At 41.1% G+C, this 16995-nt stretch overlaps 3 protein-coding genes across 3 annotated transcripts; 2 read left to right on the top strand and 1 right to left on the bottom strand.

The window, feature by feature from the left end:
- Positions 1-476: 476 nt before the first annotated feature.
- Positions 477-6161, top strand: SARC_01431 (hypothetical protein; the record flags this gene model as incomplete). Its single annotated transcript, XM_014304852.1, has 6 exons — positions 477-600; positions 1890-2073; positions 2578-2760; positions 3813-4019; positions 5007-5117; positions 5569-6161. The coding sequence occupies exons 3-6, from the start codon at positions 2637-2639 to the stop codon at positions 6159-6161; spliced, it is 1035 nt and encodes a 344-aa protein (XP_014160327.1). The 5' UTR covers positions 477-600; positions 1890-2073; positions 2578-2636.
- A 1117-nt stretch (positions 6162-7278) lies between these two features.
- Positions 7279-7671, bottom strand: SARC_01430 (hypothetical protein; the record flags this gene model as incomplete). Its single annotated transcript, XM_014304851.1, has 1 exon — positions 7279-7671. The coding sequence occupies one exon, from the start codon at positions 7669-7671 to the stop codon at positions 7279-7281; it is 393 nt and encodes a 130-aa protein (XP_014160326.1).
- Positions 7672-13871: 6200 nt separating this feature from the next.
- SARC_01429 (hypothetical protein) lies at positions 13872-14516 on the top strand (the record flags this gene model as incomplete). Its single annotated transcript, XM_014304850.1, has 1 exon — positions 13872-14516. One exon carries the CDS (start codon positions 13872-13874, stop codon positions 14514-14516), a length of 645 nt encoding a protein of 214 aa, XP_014160325.1.
- Between the last annotated feature and the right edge of the window lie 2479 nt (positions 14517-16995).

The following is a 16995-nucleotide window of genomic DNA, read 5'->3' as shown; positions in this document are numbered from 1 at the left end:
ATATTTACATATTTATATTATATATATATATATATATATTAATATTAATTTTGTAATTTATATATTATGTATATCAGGCACAGCTTGCTTATAGTAAGCGTACTTATGTTCATTTTATATATACAGATTGGTCTGTGTATGTATGTGGTTTAGCCAAATGCTCGCCAAGTGTTGATATGCCGACAACGGTGTAGTCTACGTGTTTGCGCGGTGGTAGTGGTTATAGACGTAGATCACACATACCATAGGACATACATACAAACATACATATTCATACATATACACGCGCACATACACCAAATGAAACACATGCACATTCACATGCTCGCACTCATACTCATGCTCATATCCATAAACATACACATACACATTCACAAACGCACACACACACACACATTAAAAGCAACTCTCACGAACGTACGCACGAAAATAATTCAGGACTCATAAACATGAATTGCATACGTGCACACATACACAGGAGTCGACACGTTGAAACGATTTAGAAATGCAACCGACTCGAACACTGTCACGCTGGACCAATTGCTCACACGCGAAGTGCACGACCAGTCCCAGCAACTCACTGACCAATCCTATAAACAAGTAGGTAGAAGTATAAAACGAGTAGGTAGAATGATGAAACAGGTAGGTAGAATTATTAAACAAGTAGGTAGAATTATAAAGCAAGTAGGTAGATTTGTATTAGACGCTCAGTGGGTTAGAAAAAGGAACAAATGGGCATGTGTATACACTTATGTGTATGGAAGTATCTATTTTGTATTGTGTGTTCCATGTAGGCGTGTGTGTAGTAGACTATACACAACTGGCTGACCCAGTGAGACAAGTAGATGGTATTAATATAGAAAGTGGTCGTGTGTGTATGTATATATGTATGTATGAATGAATGTATGTATGTACGTACGTATGTATATATGGATGTATGTATGTATGTATGTATGTATGTATATATATATGTATGTATGTATGTACGTATGTATGTATGTATGTATGTATGTATGTATGTATGTATGTATGTATGATGTACGTATGTATGTATGTATGTATGTACGTATGTATATATGTATGTATGTATATATATATATATGTATGTATGTATGTATGTATGTATGTATATATGTATGCATGTCTGTATAGATATACATGTCTAGAGATGTCCATGGAGAAATTCATACATATCGTCGAGCTGTTGGTTACCTTATGCTTGATGGGTTGACCTTGTCAGCACTTATACACTCATGCACGTATACCAATACACATTCATACGGTATTGTCCACTATATGTGTTTCTGAATGTACCCGTGGGGGTGTTTCTGTGCATGGCTCAGCCGGACGGTGTGCCTACCAGACCGATAGTATAGACCGATAGTATTGTTTGTATTGCCATACACTGTGGCCTGTAGGGCACCTCTGGGGCTGTTAAGGGTGAGCCTGCCATGACTCATTACAACTCTGCACAATCACTCGCAAGATATGCGTGCCTAGAGATACTAACCTGCCACCCCTGTGTTCTCTGTGCGTGTTGTATTTATCTTCTGCTATTCTAATCTCGACGTCTCTACGCGTCACGCGCGTGTGTGCATATACTTGTACACATGTGTGTACATGTACTTATACACAAGTGTGTGCATGTACTTATACACAAGCGTATGCCTGTACTTATATATGTGTGAATACGTGTGTGTGCATGTACTTATACGTGTGTATATACGTGTGTGTGTGTATGTACTTATACATATGTGTGTGCATGTACCTATACATGTGTGTGTGCATATACTCACGCGTGTGTGTCTGATTTCCGGCCCGTGCAACCCCCGATGTCTCCGCCAGTACACAAAGGCACTCACAAGGCTCGGCCCACTCTTCCTTCACAGGTGAAACTAGGCCAGACTCACAAATACAGCCTGGCGTTGACTAAGCGGCATGCGGGATGTACGGTTTACCGTATCCCGTTCACCAGCACCAGCCAGATCCTACCGTGTGTGCAGTTGCTAAGGCAACAGACTACTTTTAACACACTGTTTAAAAGCATCATCACCGTCCGGGCTACGGATAAAGGTGTGCGCGTGTGTGCACTGGAGCGTGCTATAGGCAATGATGTGCGTGCTCTGTAGCGCTTTAGTTGCTCGGAATAGTGCGGACGTGTGTATTGGATTCTGTGTATGTAACGTCCATATATCTTGGTTTGTTTGTTTTGTTTGTGTCTGCACATATATTCGGGTATACACATATATATATATATTCGGATATCTAGATGTGTAAGTTTGGGGTTCAGCCTTGTTTTCCGTTTGATATCAGAGCTAGCATCTAGCTCAACCACACAGCATAACCCTATGCGCCCCCCCCCCCCCTCATGCACTCGAATATTGTATTGCCGAAGTTCGGAACTTGAAAACACCGAATCGGCCTGAATGAAAACAAGCACAGAACGGTGGTGTTCGGTTCATCGACACCTTTGCCGGTTGAACATACTGCTTGTTATTTTTGGTCCCCCAAAACCTACCCCCCCCCACCCACACACACACATTTTTCTTCTATTCTTCTTATATGAACTATAAATAGATGCGGAGATCCGGAATTCGACTACACAGAACTGCCTGAAACCCAAACCAGCCGCGTTGATGTTCGATGTGTCGACGCCGTTGCCTTTTGTGTTGGCTATAAGCTGCCGCCACCCCACAGCACCCACTGTGTTCGGTGTGCACGTGAAGGTTGGCCGGGCAGGGAAGCTGCGGGTGAAGAAACGTATGTATGGTGTGTAGGGGATCACGATGTCGTATGGTAGGATACACATATAGCATGGTATATGCACAGTGCAAGCATAGGACATACGCATATAGCATGGTATATGCACAGTACAAGCATAGGACATACGCATATAGCATGGTATATGCACAGTACAAGCATAGGACATACGCATATAGCATGGTATATGAACAGTACAAGCATAGGGCATACGCATATAGCGTGGTATATACACAGTACAAGCATAGGACATACGCATATAGCATGGTATATGCACAGTACAAGCATAGGACATACGCATATACCATTGTATATGCACAGTACAAGCATAGGGCATACACATGTACTATTGTATATGCACAGTACAAGCATAGGGCATACGCATAGAACATAGGCATATACCATTGTATATGCACAGTACAAGCATAGGACATACACATGGAGCATGGTAAATGCACAGTACAAGCATAGGACATACGCATATACCATTGTATATGCACAGTACAAGCATGTGGCATATTAGCTCTGCGATGTTAGTTTGCACGTAAAGGTCGGCCGGGCAGGGAAGCTGCGGGTGAAGAAACGTATGTATTGTATGTGTAGGCGCGCATGATGTTGGGTTGTATTTGATATATAGATACATGATGTTGGGTTGTATTAGATACATGATGCTGGGTTGTATCAGATATATAGATAGCTATGTATCACTGGGATGAATACCCATACAACTGTAGCGCACGATTAGTCTCGTATCGCCACCAGCACGCTATCATTGTTCAAACGTGGCTACCTCTACTAGATGGTGTGTTGATTTAAGAGTGATATTCGTGCCCAGTCTGTACACTAGCATGTGTATCTTTGTTTCTAAGTCGTACTATCAATTTCGTATCGTATAAGTAGTACTATCAATTTAGTATCGTATAAATCGTACTATTAATTTTAGTATTTTATAAGTCGTACTATAAATATAGTATCTTATCAGTCGTACTATCAGTCTCGTATATGACCAGTCTACTGATATATCGCACCAAACATCACACCCGCACTTCCAGACCTGCCAATGAATCTGCCGTCTCTGGGGTCTGTGCACCTGCACACCGACAGTGTTCTGTCAGATGAGCGTTTAACACAAGCCTTGGAATCTCACATGTGCATACCTACGGTGATGGCTATGATGTACGGGGGAATCGACTCGCACTTTTCAACACTGTGTGTGCGAAAACCGGAGCCGCCACTCCCCGTCTCCGATTCATTTTTAGGTATGTTTTAAAATCGAGGTGGTAGGTTAGTGTTTTGGGTTTTGGGCGGTTGGCTTACCAGATACTCCGGAAGATATATGTGTACATATCTGTAAATTTATGTATGCGTCTATCTGTATATTTATATGTATACATATCTGTATATTTATTAAGTGTATATACCCGTATATTTATATATGTACATATCTGTATATTTATGTATCTGTATATCTGTATATTTATATGTATACATATCTGTATATTTATGTATCTGTATATATCTGTATATTTATACGTGTACATATCTGTATATTTATGTATGTGTATACCTGTATATTTAAAGGTGTACATATCTGTATATTTATATCTGTATATATCTGTATATTTATACATGTGCATATCTGTATATTTGTGTATGTGTATATTTATGTATGTGTATATCTGTATATTTATGTGTATATATCCGTATATTTATGTGTATATATCTGTATATTTATACGTGTATTTATCCGTATATTTATGTGTATATATCCGTATATATATATGTGTATATATCCGTATATTTATGTGTATATATCTCATTGCTGTCAATCCACACAGGTGTAAAAGCAACCGTACAATTTACTCAATATCCATTTCGTCAGCAAGGATGACGCAGAATACACACATTCTATTTTCTTCGATCAATTCATTGTCCTTTTTCTACCCCGATATTAGAATAAGATGACCCTTCTTTGGGTATAACACGAGGTGTATATATGAGTTTTCCCGTTGCATTACTTTTTATTTGTCGTGCCATGATGTCAGTAGATTCCTTGACTGGAGTAATTTCATAGACAGAGACGAGTTTAGGGTTTCAGAGTTTTGGTGGTGTGGACCATGTTTAATACACGTGAAGCAGAACATTCAAAATGCCAAATAGTTGAATTTGTTCTATATCTGATCCTAATAAGCGAGTTTATTCAGCATTCAATATACTTCGATTCGTCTTACATCTGATATGTACAGCAAGCTTGACGGGTGCGAGTATGAATACACCGGCAACTCTTGGTGCGGTGGGTACGGGTGGTCTGGGTATGAATTTCGACCTCGCGATGCCCAAGAGCGACGCTGGGGCAGGTAAGCGAGTTGTGCTGACTGGTTTGAAACTATATAGGTGTAGTGTATTGGCACTATTGCTTAGTACGGTTGATATCCACAGTGGAGTGGAACATGAACATGTGAACGTGTCTGTGAGGGGTGTCGTGTGTGTCCGAGTTTCGCAGCTCGTGCTATTGGTGATGAAAGGATACAGCCCGACATGTGTGGCTACGCTAATGCAATACGGTAGTAGAAAATAGCAGGAACCACATCTGTGGTATATCGATACTTTTGTCAGCTTGCAACGCATCTCTCGGCCTGTTGTCCACCTCTCATGCGGATAAATTTATAAAGTATATACATACATACACACAAACACACGTATACTATACATACATACACACAAACACACGTATACTATACATACATACACACAAACACACGTATATAATCCTCAACCGACCAATTACTCTCACTGTTCTCCCGTGAGGCGTCCAAACAGGGCTGCTATTGGCCAGCTCAGCTACAACCACTGCACAAGCGACCTACCCGAATCTGATCGGTGCGCGGATGAGTGGGGACTTAAGTCTCACGCCTGGGATGAGTCTGCAACCGAACCTGGGCAATGTACTGGGTATGGGCGATACCATACCCTCTGCGAATAGCGGGAGCCTGGCTGGGGGGCTAATAGACCCGCAAGCTGCTTTAGTCCAGCTGAATGAGCCGGAGATAGATACTACCCCAATTATAGCGGTTGGTGGGATAGAGAATAAGGACAGTAATACTGCTGGAATGGAGGGTGCGGGAATTGGGGCTGGCACAGATGCCGGTACACTTGCCAGGGGGAGTGGGCTCGGCACTGATAGTAGTGTAAATGGCACGGGCGATGTTGGGAGGATCAGTGACGCAAACGGAACACTTGGTGACCAGAATGTAAAGGGTACAAGTCATGATCATAAGCTAGATACAACTACAGATATATTAGCGGATAGTAACAGGAAAAGGAAACGCGAGGACGATGGTGATGAGCACGAGGGAAGCGACAGTAAGCGCCAAACGACACGTCCGACCCCAGGAGTCTGAGTGAACATTTTGTTTCAAAAGTGGGTCTGTCTGGATTGAAGGCATACCTGACGAAATAAACCCGATCCTCCCGTTCTGATGTAGAGATCTGGGGACTCTACATGGGCATCGGAAGTGGAGTATATATATATATAGTATTTGTGATGTATTTCTCACGCGAGAATGCCTGTAGCAGGGATACTAGCTGAAGCCTACTACTGAGACGTACTGCTCGGTTCATAAAGCAAACTATGGAATGTATTTTGCATAGACATGCGTATCTTGCCACCTGCTCAGTCGTTGTTGGAGAAGTCCTATGTACTCCATAGTATGATATCGCCAATTGGGCCTCATAAGTGCTCATTATGGCCCATAATCGATGTGAAGGGTTTATCAAGTCGGCATCGAGTGGCCCGTTTGAGATATTTAAGTATTGATTTTCATGTTCCAACTGTGTATTTACAACGACATAGTGTTTTAATTACATTAGCACATCCGTGTACATCGCAGTACTCCAATTTAAATCACGCAGCCATAGATCCGAGCTTATTTCCTTATGCTACACGTGCATGTGCCAAATACTTCCATACGATCATCATACATAATAGACAAAATATAGTGCAGTAGATCGTTGCATTGGCATACGTGTATGTGTCAAATACTACATTATTACCACTCTATATATAAATAACAAAATAAACTCTTCTCATCCGCCCAGCGATAAGCCATCGCCGTGCACCGCAATCGGTGACCAAGCGCCTGTCGATACTCATACGACATCTCCTTCATCGGAGACCTGTACAACAGCCAATGTTGTCCAAAAGGTGGTATACTTCCGCGACTCTTTACTCAACTTCTGCTGATAGAAGCCCTGACCAAGATCGACAACAGTACGATACTTGCGCCCCCTAAGTCCAACTGAAGACAAGAACTGTCTCTCTGTCGGTACCGGGTACGCCTCACATTCAAACTACGTATTAGTCTTCTTAAAGTAAATAAATAGCCGCCAATCATCAGCAGTCATTGGAACAAAGCCAGGCTTTTATATACCAAATATGGCATGGCACACCATTTCATATTCTTCACCTCTGATTTGGTCAACTTCTCCGAGATACCACCTCGATTCCAATCACCAATCTTAACCTTTAGGACCTCCTGAGCATCCATATCCTTGTAATTGTACATATGGTAGCGGTACCGCATCAGTACGCACCCGCAGCTCAACATCTGGCAAGTTCACAAATGTCGGGTTATCTTTGTCATACGCAATAGACTTTATAGCTACCACCATGGCTTCAATGTCAGCCTGCGGAACTCCAATATCCTTGCTCAACGCTCGCAACGGCCCTTCATCAAACGACTGAAAGTCCTTACACATCTTGCCCGGGTCTATATCACCCACCGGTAATTCCACTGGTGCTAACACATCTGGAATCCTCGGTAGAATATGCTCCTCAACCAGGTCCAGCTCATCCTCCTTATGCATCTCCTCAACACGTTCTTCATTACCTGACAATGCGCTGTAGCACATTAGCGGGCCGGAATCGCTGTGTTTGAGGATATGGCAATGGGTTATAATAATGAAAATTGTGTTATTTACTTTATTTGAATAAATTGTCTGTTCCCGATATCGTAGGTATACGATTTACATGTTTTTTTAAAATACCTTAAAGTAGCTGAGGAGTGATCAGACGAATTGATGTGCACTAGCGTGTACATTTATAAACATACTTACTCGTGCGTGTAGATCGACAATCTGCACTTCCATGTTAAATTTGAAATTACAAATATATTTATTTGCAATCAAGTTAAGATCAAAAGCATTAAAATTTTAAGTGTAGATACACAATTAGCATAAACGTGCTAATTCACAATCACCAACTTACTTTTTAATGATTGCCTGTCAATATAAAAGAATTCACACTTTATATGTGTAAATTTAGAACTACTGTGTAAAAAAAAATGTGAAATAATAAACAGAATATAAATACTATATATTTAAATATATCTACTTAAGTATATAGCTCAAGCTATCAAATTTACCTCCTAAGAAGGTTAATCCTAAGAAAAAGATGATATTAGAGTCAAAGTTCAGTGGAAACAAACAGTAGCTGAAGTATCCAATAAGGAAGCCAAAGAATCTTGCAATTAAAGCAGGATAAAGAGAACGCCCTAGAAGAAGCAAGCATCCTTATGGAAGCAATGCCTAAGAAGACCATAGACGAAACTTCATAGCTTCAGATCAAACGATGGACATTTCTCTTGAAGTAGGAGAAGCACTATTATACTATGTTTACGCGTAATAAGTCTGAGGAAGATGCTACTAGTTCAGCTAAGAACTCAACAGTAGTAGTAACTTCAGAAGTTGCTTTAAACTAGAGCAAGTTGAAGCTCTCATAGAGGAAACTGAGTCCGCTGTTCATAAAGACATACACTCTGAATCTTATAGGGAAAAAGAGGGAACCACAGGAGTTACCAAAAGCTCCACATTAGTCAGCGAATGCTCTTGCTGATAAGCAAGACGTAGGGCAAATAAGGAATCCTGAGACTCTTAATGATTCTCTAGATTCAATAGGGATACTGCAAAGTGCAGTTCAGCAGTTAACTACTAAAATACAGCCACCCGTACAGTTCAAATTCATGCGGGAACTTGAGATTTCATAACGGAAGAATAAAGCATATCTTAATCTAGCTCCTAATTCTGATGTAGATGGGGATGATGGCAAACTTGGAGAATCACATCGTTACCATTCAAAGCAACGAAGTATTTCGATGCCAATTAGTGATAAGTCATAACCAGATACTTTCTATTCAGTGTCTGGTGCATACATTACTCGAAGCAATCTGTTGAAAGAGCACAACCTGTAGTGGACATTGCAGATATGTTGGAGAAAAAAAGTAAGCAGAACAAGAAAATCTCTGCACATGAATATATATAGAGAAAGTCTTGCCTTAAAATAGATCGGAAGGGAAAAGACCGTATCACCCTATTTTTAAAACGATTTGTCCACATGTTCAAGATAAATAACATCCTAAAGATTATACTGAAGATCTACAAAAGTTATGACAAACCCAGTTAAGTGGTAGTTCATACGAACATGATGGACAAACAGGCGAATCGATAGGTACTAACGTACCGCAATATGTGCAGACTAGAGCTTTTCCAAGCACTGCAACTTCACAAACTAAACACTCAAGTATTCCCGTAAAGAAGGCAGTTTATGTTGCCCCATAAATGCCTATAGAACAACTCCTTAAGGATATACCAGATGAATGGGGTCAGCATCCTTCTGATTCATCGGAATATGAATCTGATTATTTAGATGTCACTCTCTTGCAAGAGATATCAACGAAAGACATAACCATCATTCACATGCTGAAGAATTGAATAAGCGTGTTCAGATATACATACATGACGATTCAGAAATATCAAAGTAATTCATAGATTACGCAAGTGACCGTGGTTGGACACGAACTGCAAAAGACAGAAGAAGCTCTATCCAATCTGAAATATTCTCAGAAGAGCAACCGGACTGATTTCTTTAATAATTTCACGTCTAAGATTATAACTTTTAAGGCCACTCCACGGGTACATAATACTGAGTACTACCATGTGTTAACACATGCTCTAGTAACTGGAAACAAAGAGGACACCAGTATCCGCGAAGCTAAACATAGACTTTTGGAAATGAATTATTGAACATAGTTAAAGAAATAGTTTGTGGTGGACCCATGGCCTATACTATTACAATAAGCGTTAGCAGGGGCGCAAGTAGTAAGGGTCTTACAATACCTACATATGGCATATGTCCATGCAGCGCAGACTAGGCTAGAACATCTATACTGGGTTGGAAAGGATTATGAGAAGCTACAGGAGTAGACGTATTTCTGAATACTAGATGTCCGATGGGCCATAGCAGCTCCACCCCGCAATATGAGAACAATGCCGAACACATACTACCCAGTCTTGGCATTACAGGCTCATCTCAACACACTTCTTTCTTGTCAATCGGAGTTGGAAGCAGAGCGTTGCGGGTAGCATATAGGGACCAGATATCAAAAAGCCAATACAAATCCCAAAACCCAGAATAATCAAATACTGAGTTTTGGAATTAGGATTGGAATATTTCTGATATTAGAGTCATCAGAAATTTTAGCGGTAGAACCGGTAAGCTATACTGGAACTTCCACGTGTGAAAGAAACACTCAAGTAAATCCTGAGTCTAGTGAAAACACGAATAAAGACTCAGTTCGGTTCTCTCAGACTAAGGACTTTTCCTAGCTGAGATAACCGTACTTGAGAAGAGGTCGATTGTATTCCATTGTCTCGTACCTTTCAACTACTCTCCATACTTTACATTTTTTTTACAATATCCTTACCTAGATAAGTCAACAAGAATCCTAACACACTAAAATAGGTTCAAGAAAAGAAGCAGAAGTCACTCCTGACATAAAGAATTTTTAATTGTGATATAGACTTTAATACAAAAGAAAGAGGCCGAAGAGAAGCGAGAAAGTTCTGAAGAAGAAAGAAGGTCCACAACGGAAGGACAAGAGGACACCTTGGAACTCAGATGAACAGGAGAAAGAAGAACAAGACCTTGGCACAACGTCTGAGGTAAATAGAAGTGTTCCGGAAGTAAGTTGGACACTTAACGAGGTGTGATAAGCTTTATTGAGTACAAAGAAGTGTCTCGGTGAGTGCAAAAATTAGAAAAGTGTCACGTTGATTAATTCATCAATGTTGGGGATTTTTAGACCATTTTCGAACAAGAAAATATACTGAGCTTTAGAGACCCTGCACGACAATGCAAACAACAGTGAGATATACGAGTAAGGCAAAGACATTACACATATCAACATTTGAGAACATGTGCACATAATAGATACTTAATTATTAACTCTGAGACGAGTACACATAAGCAACTAGCTTGTGATGTTCAAGGGTAGCACAACACTCAATCATAATTTCAAAAAGAATAAGACATTCTGTTAAGACATTCTGTACTGAGAAGCTAAAATCACCAGTTAATTAGCAAGAATACTTACAAGAAACACACTATAGACAGAAGTCTAGCGTAGCAGGGCCACATAATAGTAACAGGTAACAACGTAACTATCAAGAACCCAGAGAGATGAGTACAAAACTAACGTACACATCAAAATCTCAAGCCTCAATTTCAGGTATCCAATTGCATGAAAGACAGGAACATGTTAAGAGTGTCCACGCACAGAATGGACAAGAGTATCAAGCATAACCAAACATTCTAGACAATCATACTTGCCAATTAATCATTCTAAGCAATCATACTCGCTTAGGAAGGGGTACTACCAAGAAATAAGATGAGTAAGATCTTAAAACAAGAAATACTCACTTTAGGTAGATAAGTACACATACTTGACAACTCAATTACAAACACGAGGCAATTTCTATCAAAGTATTCTAAATAAATAAGAAGAAAACATACACGAATATACATACGGTTATTGAACAAGGAATTCCAAAAACAATCAGATGCGCATATCATTGATTAAATGATTGAGGAGGGTTCAAATATCGAATAACAACAAAAGGCCAGGGGTAATTTATTAGGGAATTGTAACAATAAGAGTTAAAACAAGTGATAGTGATTGATCGATTCATAAACAAGACAAAGACAAGACGCAAAATAGTACACAATTCGCGTCAAACTATCATAAAGAGGCACAAGACATTAGATACAGAGAATTTACATACAAGTAATTCTCAATAGAGATCAGTGTCCAACAAGCTATATAACTCATAACCAACTAATCGATAATAACAAAGAGGGCACAGTATGGTAAGGTATAATAGTAAGTACAACACTCATATCACAAGAAGAATTTAGGACGCAAATCTCGCGAATCTGATCAGGCACAGGAACAATCTATTCCATGGTCTGATCACCTAAATGGTGCACAAGAATAATTCATTCCACATAGCACATAAGAAGCATACATTGCACACACACCATCAGAAGTGAATAACAATAAGTTGGAAACAGGCAAAGACAGCCATTGATGGACAAGGGAACAATTCAACCCCACACGCATCATAAAGCAAGTCTAAGATCGATCAAATCACGGAAAGATCACAAGACACAACTCAGTGATAGGAACAAACTATTCCATACACAACACTACGCATTACAGTTCAACAAACCGAAATAGCAACAGAGGTGACACAAAGTGATGAGCATCTGAATTCAAGAGATCTCGTTGTACACACACAACACACACAGGAGATTGGACTAAATTTGCAAGACAGTGATTGACAAAGAAACCCGGAAAGCACAACAGGCTGGACTAGCACTATACATCACACAAGCAGCGCACACAAACGAAAAGTACACATCAAGTAAGTATAGTACAACAGAGTACATTGCTGGTATAGTCAATAAGGACGAATATAACAGATACCACATACATACACAAGCAGTTCGGTACAAGACCACACATGTCCAGTGGACTGAACATAACGAGGTGAAGTCAAAAGGATTGAACTTCCCCGGTGACATCACTAGGACCGAACTTCTCCAGGTGACGTCACTAGGACCAAACATCTCATTAAGATCACATATAAGAAAAAAGTTTCTCACATGACGGAATAACACTAGTGACAATAAGTTATCACGTGACGGAATGAGCAAAAGTGTCGGAATAAGCTTGACTATCAAACACCGTTTTTATCCCTCATAAATACAGGGAACAAAGCAACAAGCTATCGGGCCATACAGCACAGTAAACACTTCCAGCAAAAGTGCAGCACAACACTATAACAGTAAGTAAAACAAATACAAATTTCATTTATTTTATATGAAAAAGACGGGGGGTGAAGCGCGCGCTGATGCACAAAACATATCCTGAGCCTTTAATGATATTCCACTAACACCCACACATCAACGCAGACATCTGAAAATGCCAACAGCAACCAGAACAAGCGTGTATGATGGAGGGGAAGGTAGTGAAGGCACGGGTGAGGGGGGAGTCAGCCCAATGGGGGGGGCAGGCCCAGGCAGTAGTTGGGCCAGCCTACACTGGCGGGGGTACCCATTGTAGCATCAGCAATGCGTCTAGAAATATACAAGAATATCTGTCAAGGCAATCACGTGTTGGTGAGTCGGTTTGTATCCAAATTGGAACAACCAGCACCAGTGCCCATATCAACTCTACACAAGATGAGGGTAGGCATACATGACCAACAGCCAGAGCGCCATACGCCACTAGTGGATGCGGAACTCAGCCGATGATATGACCAAGCGATCAACGATTGTGGTGATGATGAGGAAGACAAACTCATACAAATTAGTCTGTACATTAGTGAGCTAGAGCTCATGCGTTCACGTTTAGGCGATCAGATAAAAACGATCGTCTTTTAAGAAATTACTTAAGACTCTGGAATTCCCTAAGATGCCTAAGGAAAGTTTCTTTAGAATGGAAAACTGTGAAGATATCATAGAGTTCACTACACAGTGTAGTGGTCTATTCTTAGCTTCGTCAATGCCATTGTGTCAGTATCCAGCATTAGTGAGAAGACTATAAGATTCCACTGATGCAACGGAGAAAACCAAATCAGTACTCAATAACTTAAGAGATTCTGAGACATAAACGACTAGGCACATCAACGATCCCCAGCAGTTCAATAGAATCATTATTGATCGACTCAGATCACACCCAGTAGACTATCTATTGGAGAAGTTCCTCAATGACATGCAGAATAAGAAGATGAACGTCGAAGTGCGCACAGAACGTGTACATAAGACAATGGCAATGTTAGAGGAGCGTTACCGCAACTCAGACAAGGAACTTATACACTTCCAAATCCTCAAAGTACAAAGCTACCTCGCACTGAAGTACTGTGGATTGCAATCAGTTGTAGACATCCTAATCAAAGGATACAAGCAACCGGATGCAAGCGAAGGACACTTGTCTGACATAGAACAGACCAAGTTTCATACTATGACAGAGACACACATAAGAACAGCGTCTGTGACACAAGCAGAGCGTATGTTGCGGGATCAGACGCGAGCAGCAAACAAGCGCAATAACGCACAGACAAACGCGCAGGTGGAGGATTACTCTACAAACGCTAACAAACGGCACAAGCCAGATGATGGTGCACACCACCAACACAGGCAAGGGGGGCAGACACAGAAAAAGAAAGGAGCACGCGAAGAGTGTGCATGCCCCTGTTGTCAGAAAATGCCATCACCACATAGGTACAGCGAATGTCCTGAGAAGAAAACAAATCAAGCCAAGAAGGCTGAGCAGCGAGCCAAAAAAGATGTGCAGATAGCAAGACTGTCCATTACGTCTGACAAGGTGGAAGACATTACAGAAGGTAATGAGCACTGAAATTGACCTGGCTGACAGACTCGATTTATTTACAGATGAAGAAACGTTGTTAATAAATGCAAATGATATAAATTATCAACCCTTATCTTTACTTCCTGCACCACGAGACCAACGTTTACACATTGACATACAAATCAATGGCAATACATACAATGCACTAGTAGACTCGGGGGCACAACGCTCATGCATGGACAAAAGTGTATTATCAGAACTATATCTTTCTGTTCGAGCGCAACCGGGGTACATACAACTAGCACAAACAGATGCAAGAATACACCGCACTTGATCAACTGAAGTTTGTGATATTAACCATGGAGGTAGGAAGACCTCTCAGTGTTTTGAAGTATTGGACTTACCAGACAAAAAGACACCAATACTTCTAGGTATGGGTATTCTACCATACATAGGTATATACATAGCAGGGTTAATCAACCCACTTATACCAACAGATGCAAAATGGGAATCGCTCCTCTCACCACATGAAGAGGACCCATAGCACGAACAGGAAGGTTTCAGAAAGTCACTTACAGACCTCCTGGATACCAATGCGAATATACCTCCTGATGTTCATTGCAACCTACCAAGCTCCACGGTCATAGTACTTGCAATTGAAATCAACGTCAGCGCTAAAGTCAACTTTGTTCTGCACAAACACATTCCGCCACATATACAAACGCGATACGCCCACAACGGTGAACCTACCGTTGTTATCAACAGGTGAACATGACCAAACAGGTCTCCTCAAGAAAGTAGGAACATGTCGAGACTTACGTGAGATCAATTATCAATATGAACAAGACAAGTTCCTGTTACCAAGAATAAAGGAAGTGTTACACAACCTACAAGGGGCACAGTTCTTTTCAACCCCAAATCTTACAGGAGGATTTCACCATTTCCTTGTAGACGAAGCAAGCCAACACTTCTTCACTTTCTCGTGGAGAGGAGCGCAATACTCATTCAAGTCCGCGCCGTTTGGACTACACTCACTCACAGCACAATTCCAGAGAGTCATGACGAATCTAAGGGGTACAAGTGTATGCAGATGACATAGTCATTGTGAGTCTTACAGAAGAAGAACACCGCAAGACAGTTCGTGAAGTAATCAAGCGACTAAATGGCGCAAACTTCCGACTCAATCACAAGTTTGCCTTCGCGGACAAAGTGGTCAAGATTCTTGGGGTGAAAGTCACCACACAGGGACTCAAAGCAGACCCTGAGAAACAGAAAAGAATGATGGATTGGCCACTGCCCAAAACAAAAAGAGATCTGCACAAAGCAGTGGGACTAGCAAATTACATGCGAGACCATGTCCCCAACTTTGCCCATAGAGCGAAACACTTTCGGAACCTAATGAAAGGAAAAATGAACCAAAACTTATCCATGCTATGGACACCGGAACTGATAAATAAATGGGAAGAACTCAAAGAAGCCATCGCCTGTTCAGCGACGCTAGCATACCCGGTTGACGGGGTACCGTTTCAAATTATGAACGATGTTAGTGACTATGGCATAGGAGGGTGTTTATTTCAAGTCATCGATGGAGTCAGAAGAGGCATTATCTACTTTTCAAAAGGTTTGAATCCAGCACAACAACACTATGGCACAAACACCAAAGAGCTACTAGCACTGGTATACAGCCTGGAACATTTCTCAGAATACATCAAAGGGGGGGACATAACATTGTGGACAGATCACAAAGCGCTCACGCAAATGAACAGTCAACAGACGTTACACCCAATGCTAGCCAAATGGATAGCGAAAACGTTCCACCACCACTTCTGTATCATACATGTCCCAGGCGAGGACAACCAGATGGCAGATATGTTGTCACGTCTCCATGAAGATACTTTTAGTATTAAAGAGTCAAAAGTAATACAAAATCCGAATGAGGCAACACATAATAGCCAAGAGTACACCACCTTGGAAACGAACATGCCCATAACCATATCGGCGATAGACTGAATATTACATCCCATATTCTATCAAGAAGCAGAACGAAGGTTTGGGAATTTCACAGTAGATCTGTTTGCATCGGCACCCAATGCGCACACAGATAAATACTACACTGAAGAACAGAATGCGCTACAACAAAAGTGGGCGCAGGAAGTGAATACATGGGCGAATCCACCATTGGAACTCATACCTGATGTCCTTGACAAAATCATTGAAGAGGCAACCAGCATCACGATATGTGTACCATACTACCCCAATGCCTCGTGGTTTCCAAAGTTCTTGTCTTTACTAGAAAAAGACCCGATGCTAGTGGAAAACACAGACAATGCGTTCCTCAAAGAGGGCAAGAAGGCTTGTCGCAAGACCCCAGCTAAGTCTCCATACTTTGACTCAACGCGGGAACAACCTGCTATACACGTTGCAGCGTCAGAACCAGTTCACTATGGAGACGCACCACAGGTAACAGAATATGAGACACTCGAGCAATCCACAACTTGGGACATTACACTCCTGAGGAACAGTACAC

The sequence above is a fragment of the Sphaeroforma arctica genome (genome assembly GCF_001186125.1).
Source record: "Sphaeroforma arctica JP610 unplaced genomic scaffold supercont1.56, whole genome shotgun sequence".
NCBI lineage: Eukaryota > Ichthyosporea > Ichthyophonida > Sphaeroforma > Sphaeroforma arctica.
This window is presented reverse-complemented; position numbering and strand designations above follow the sequence as displayed.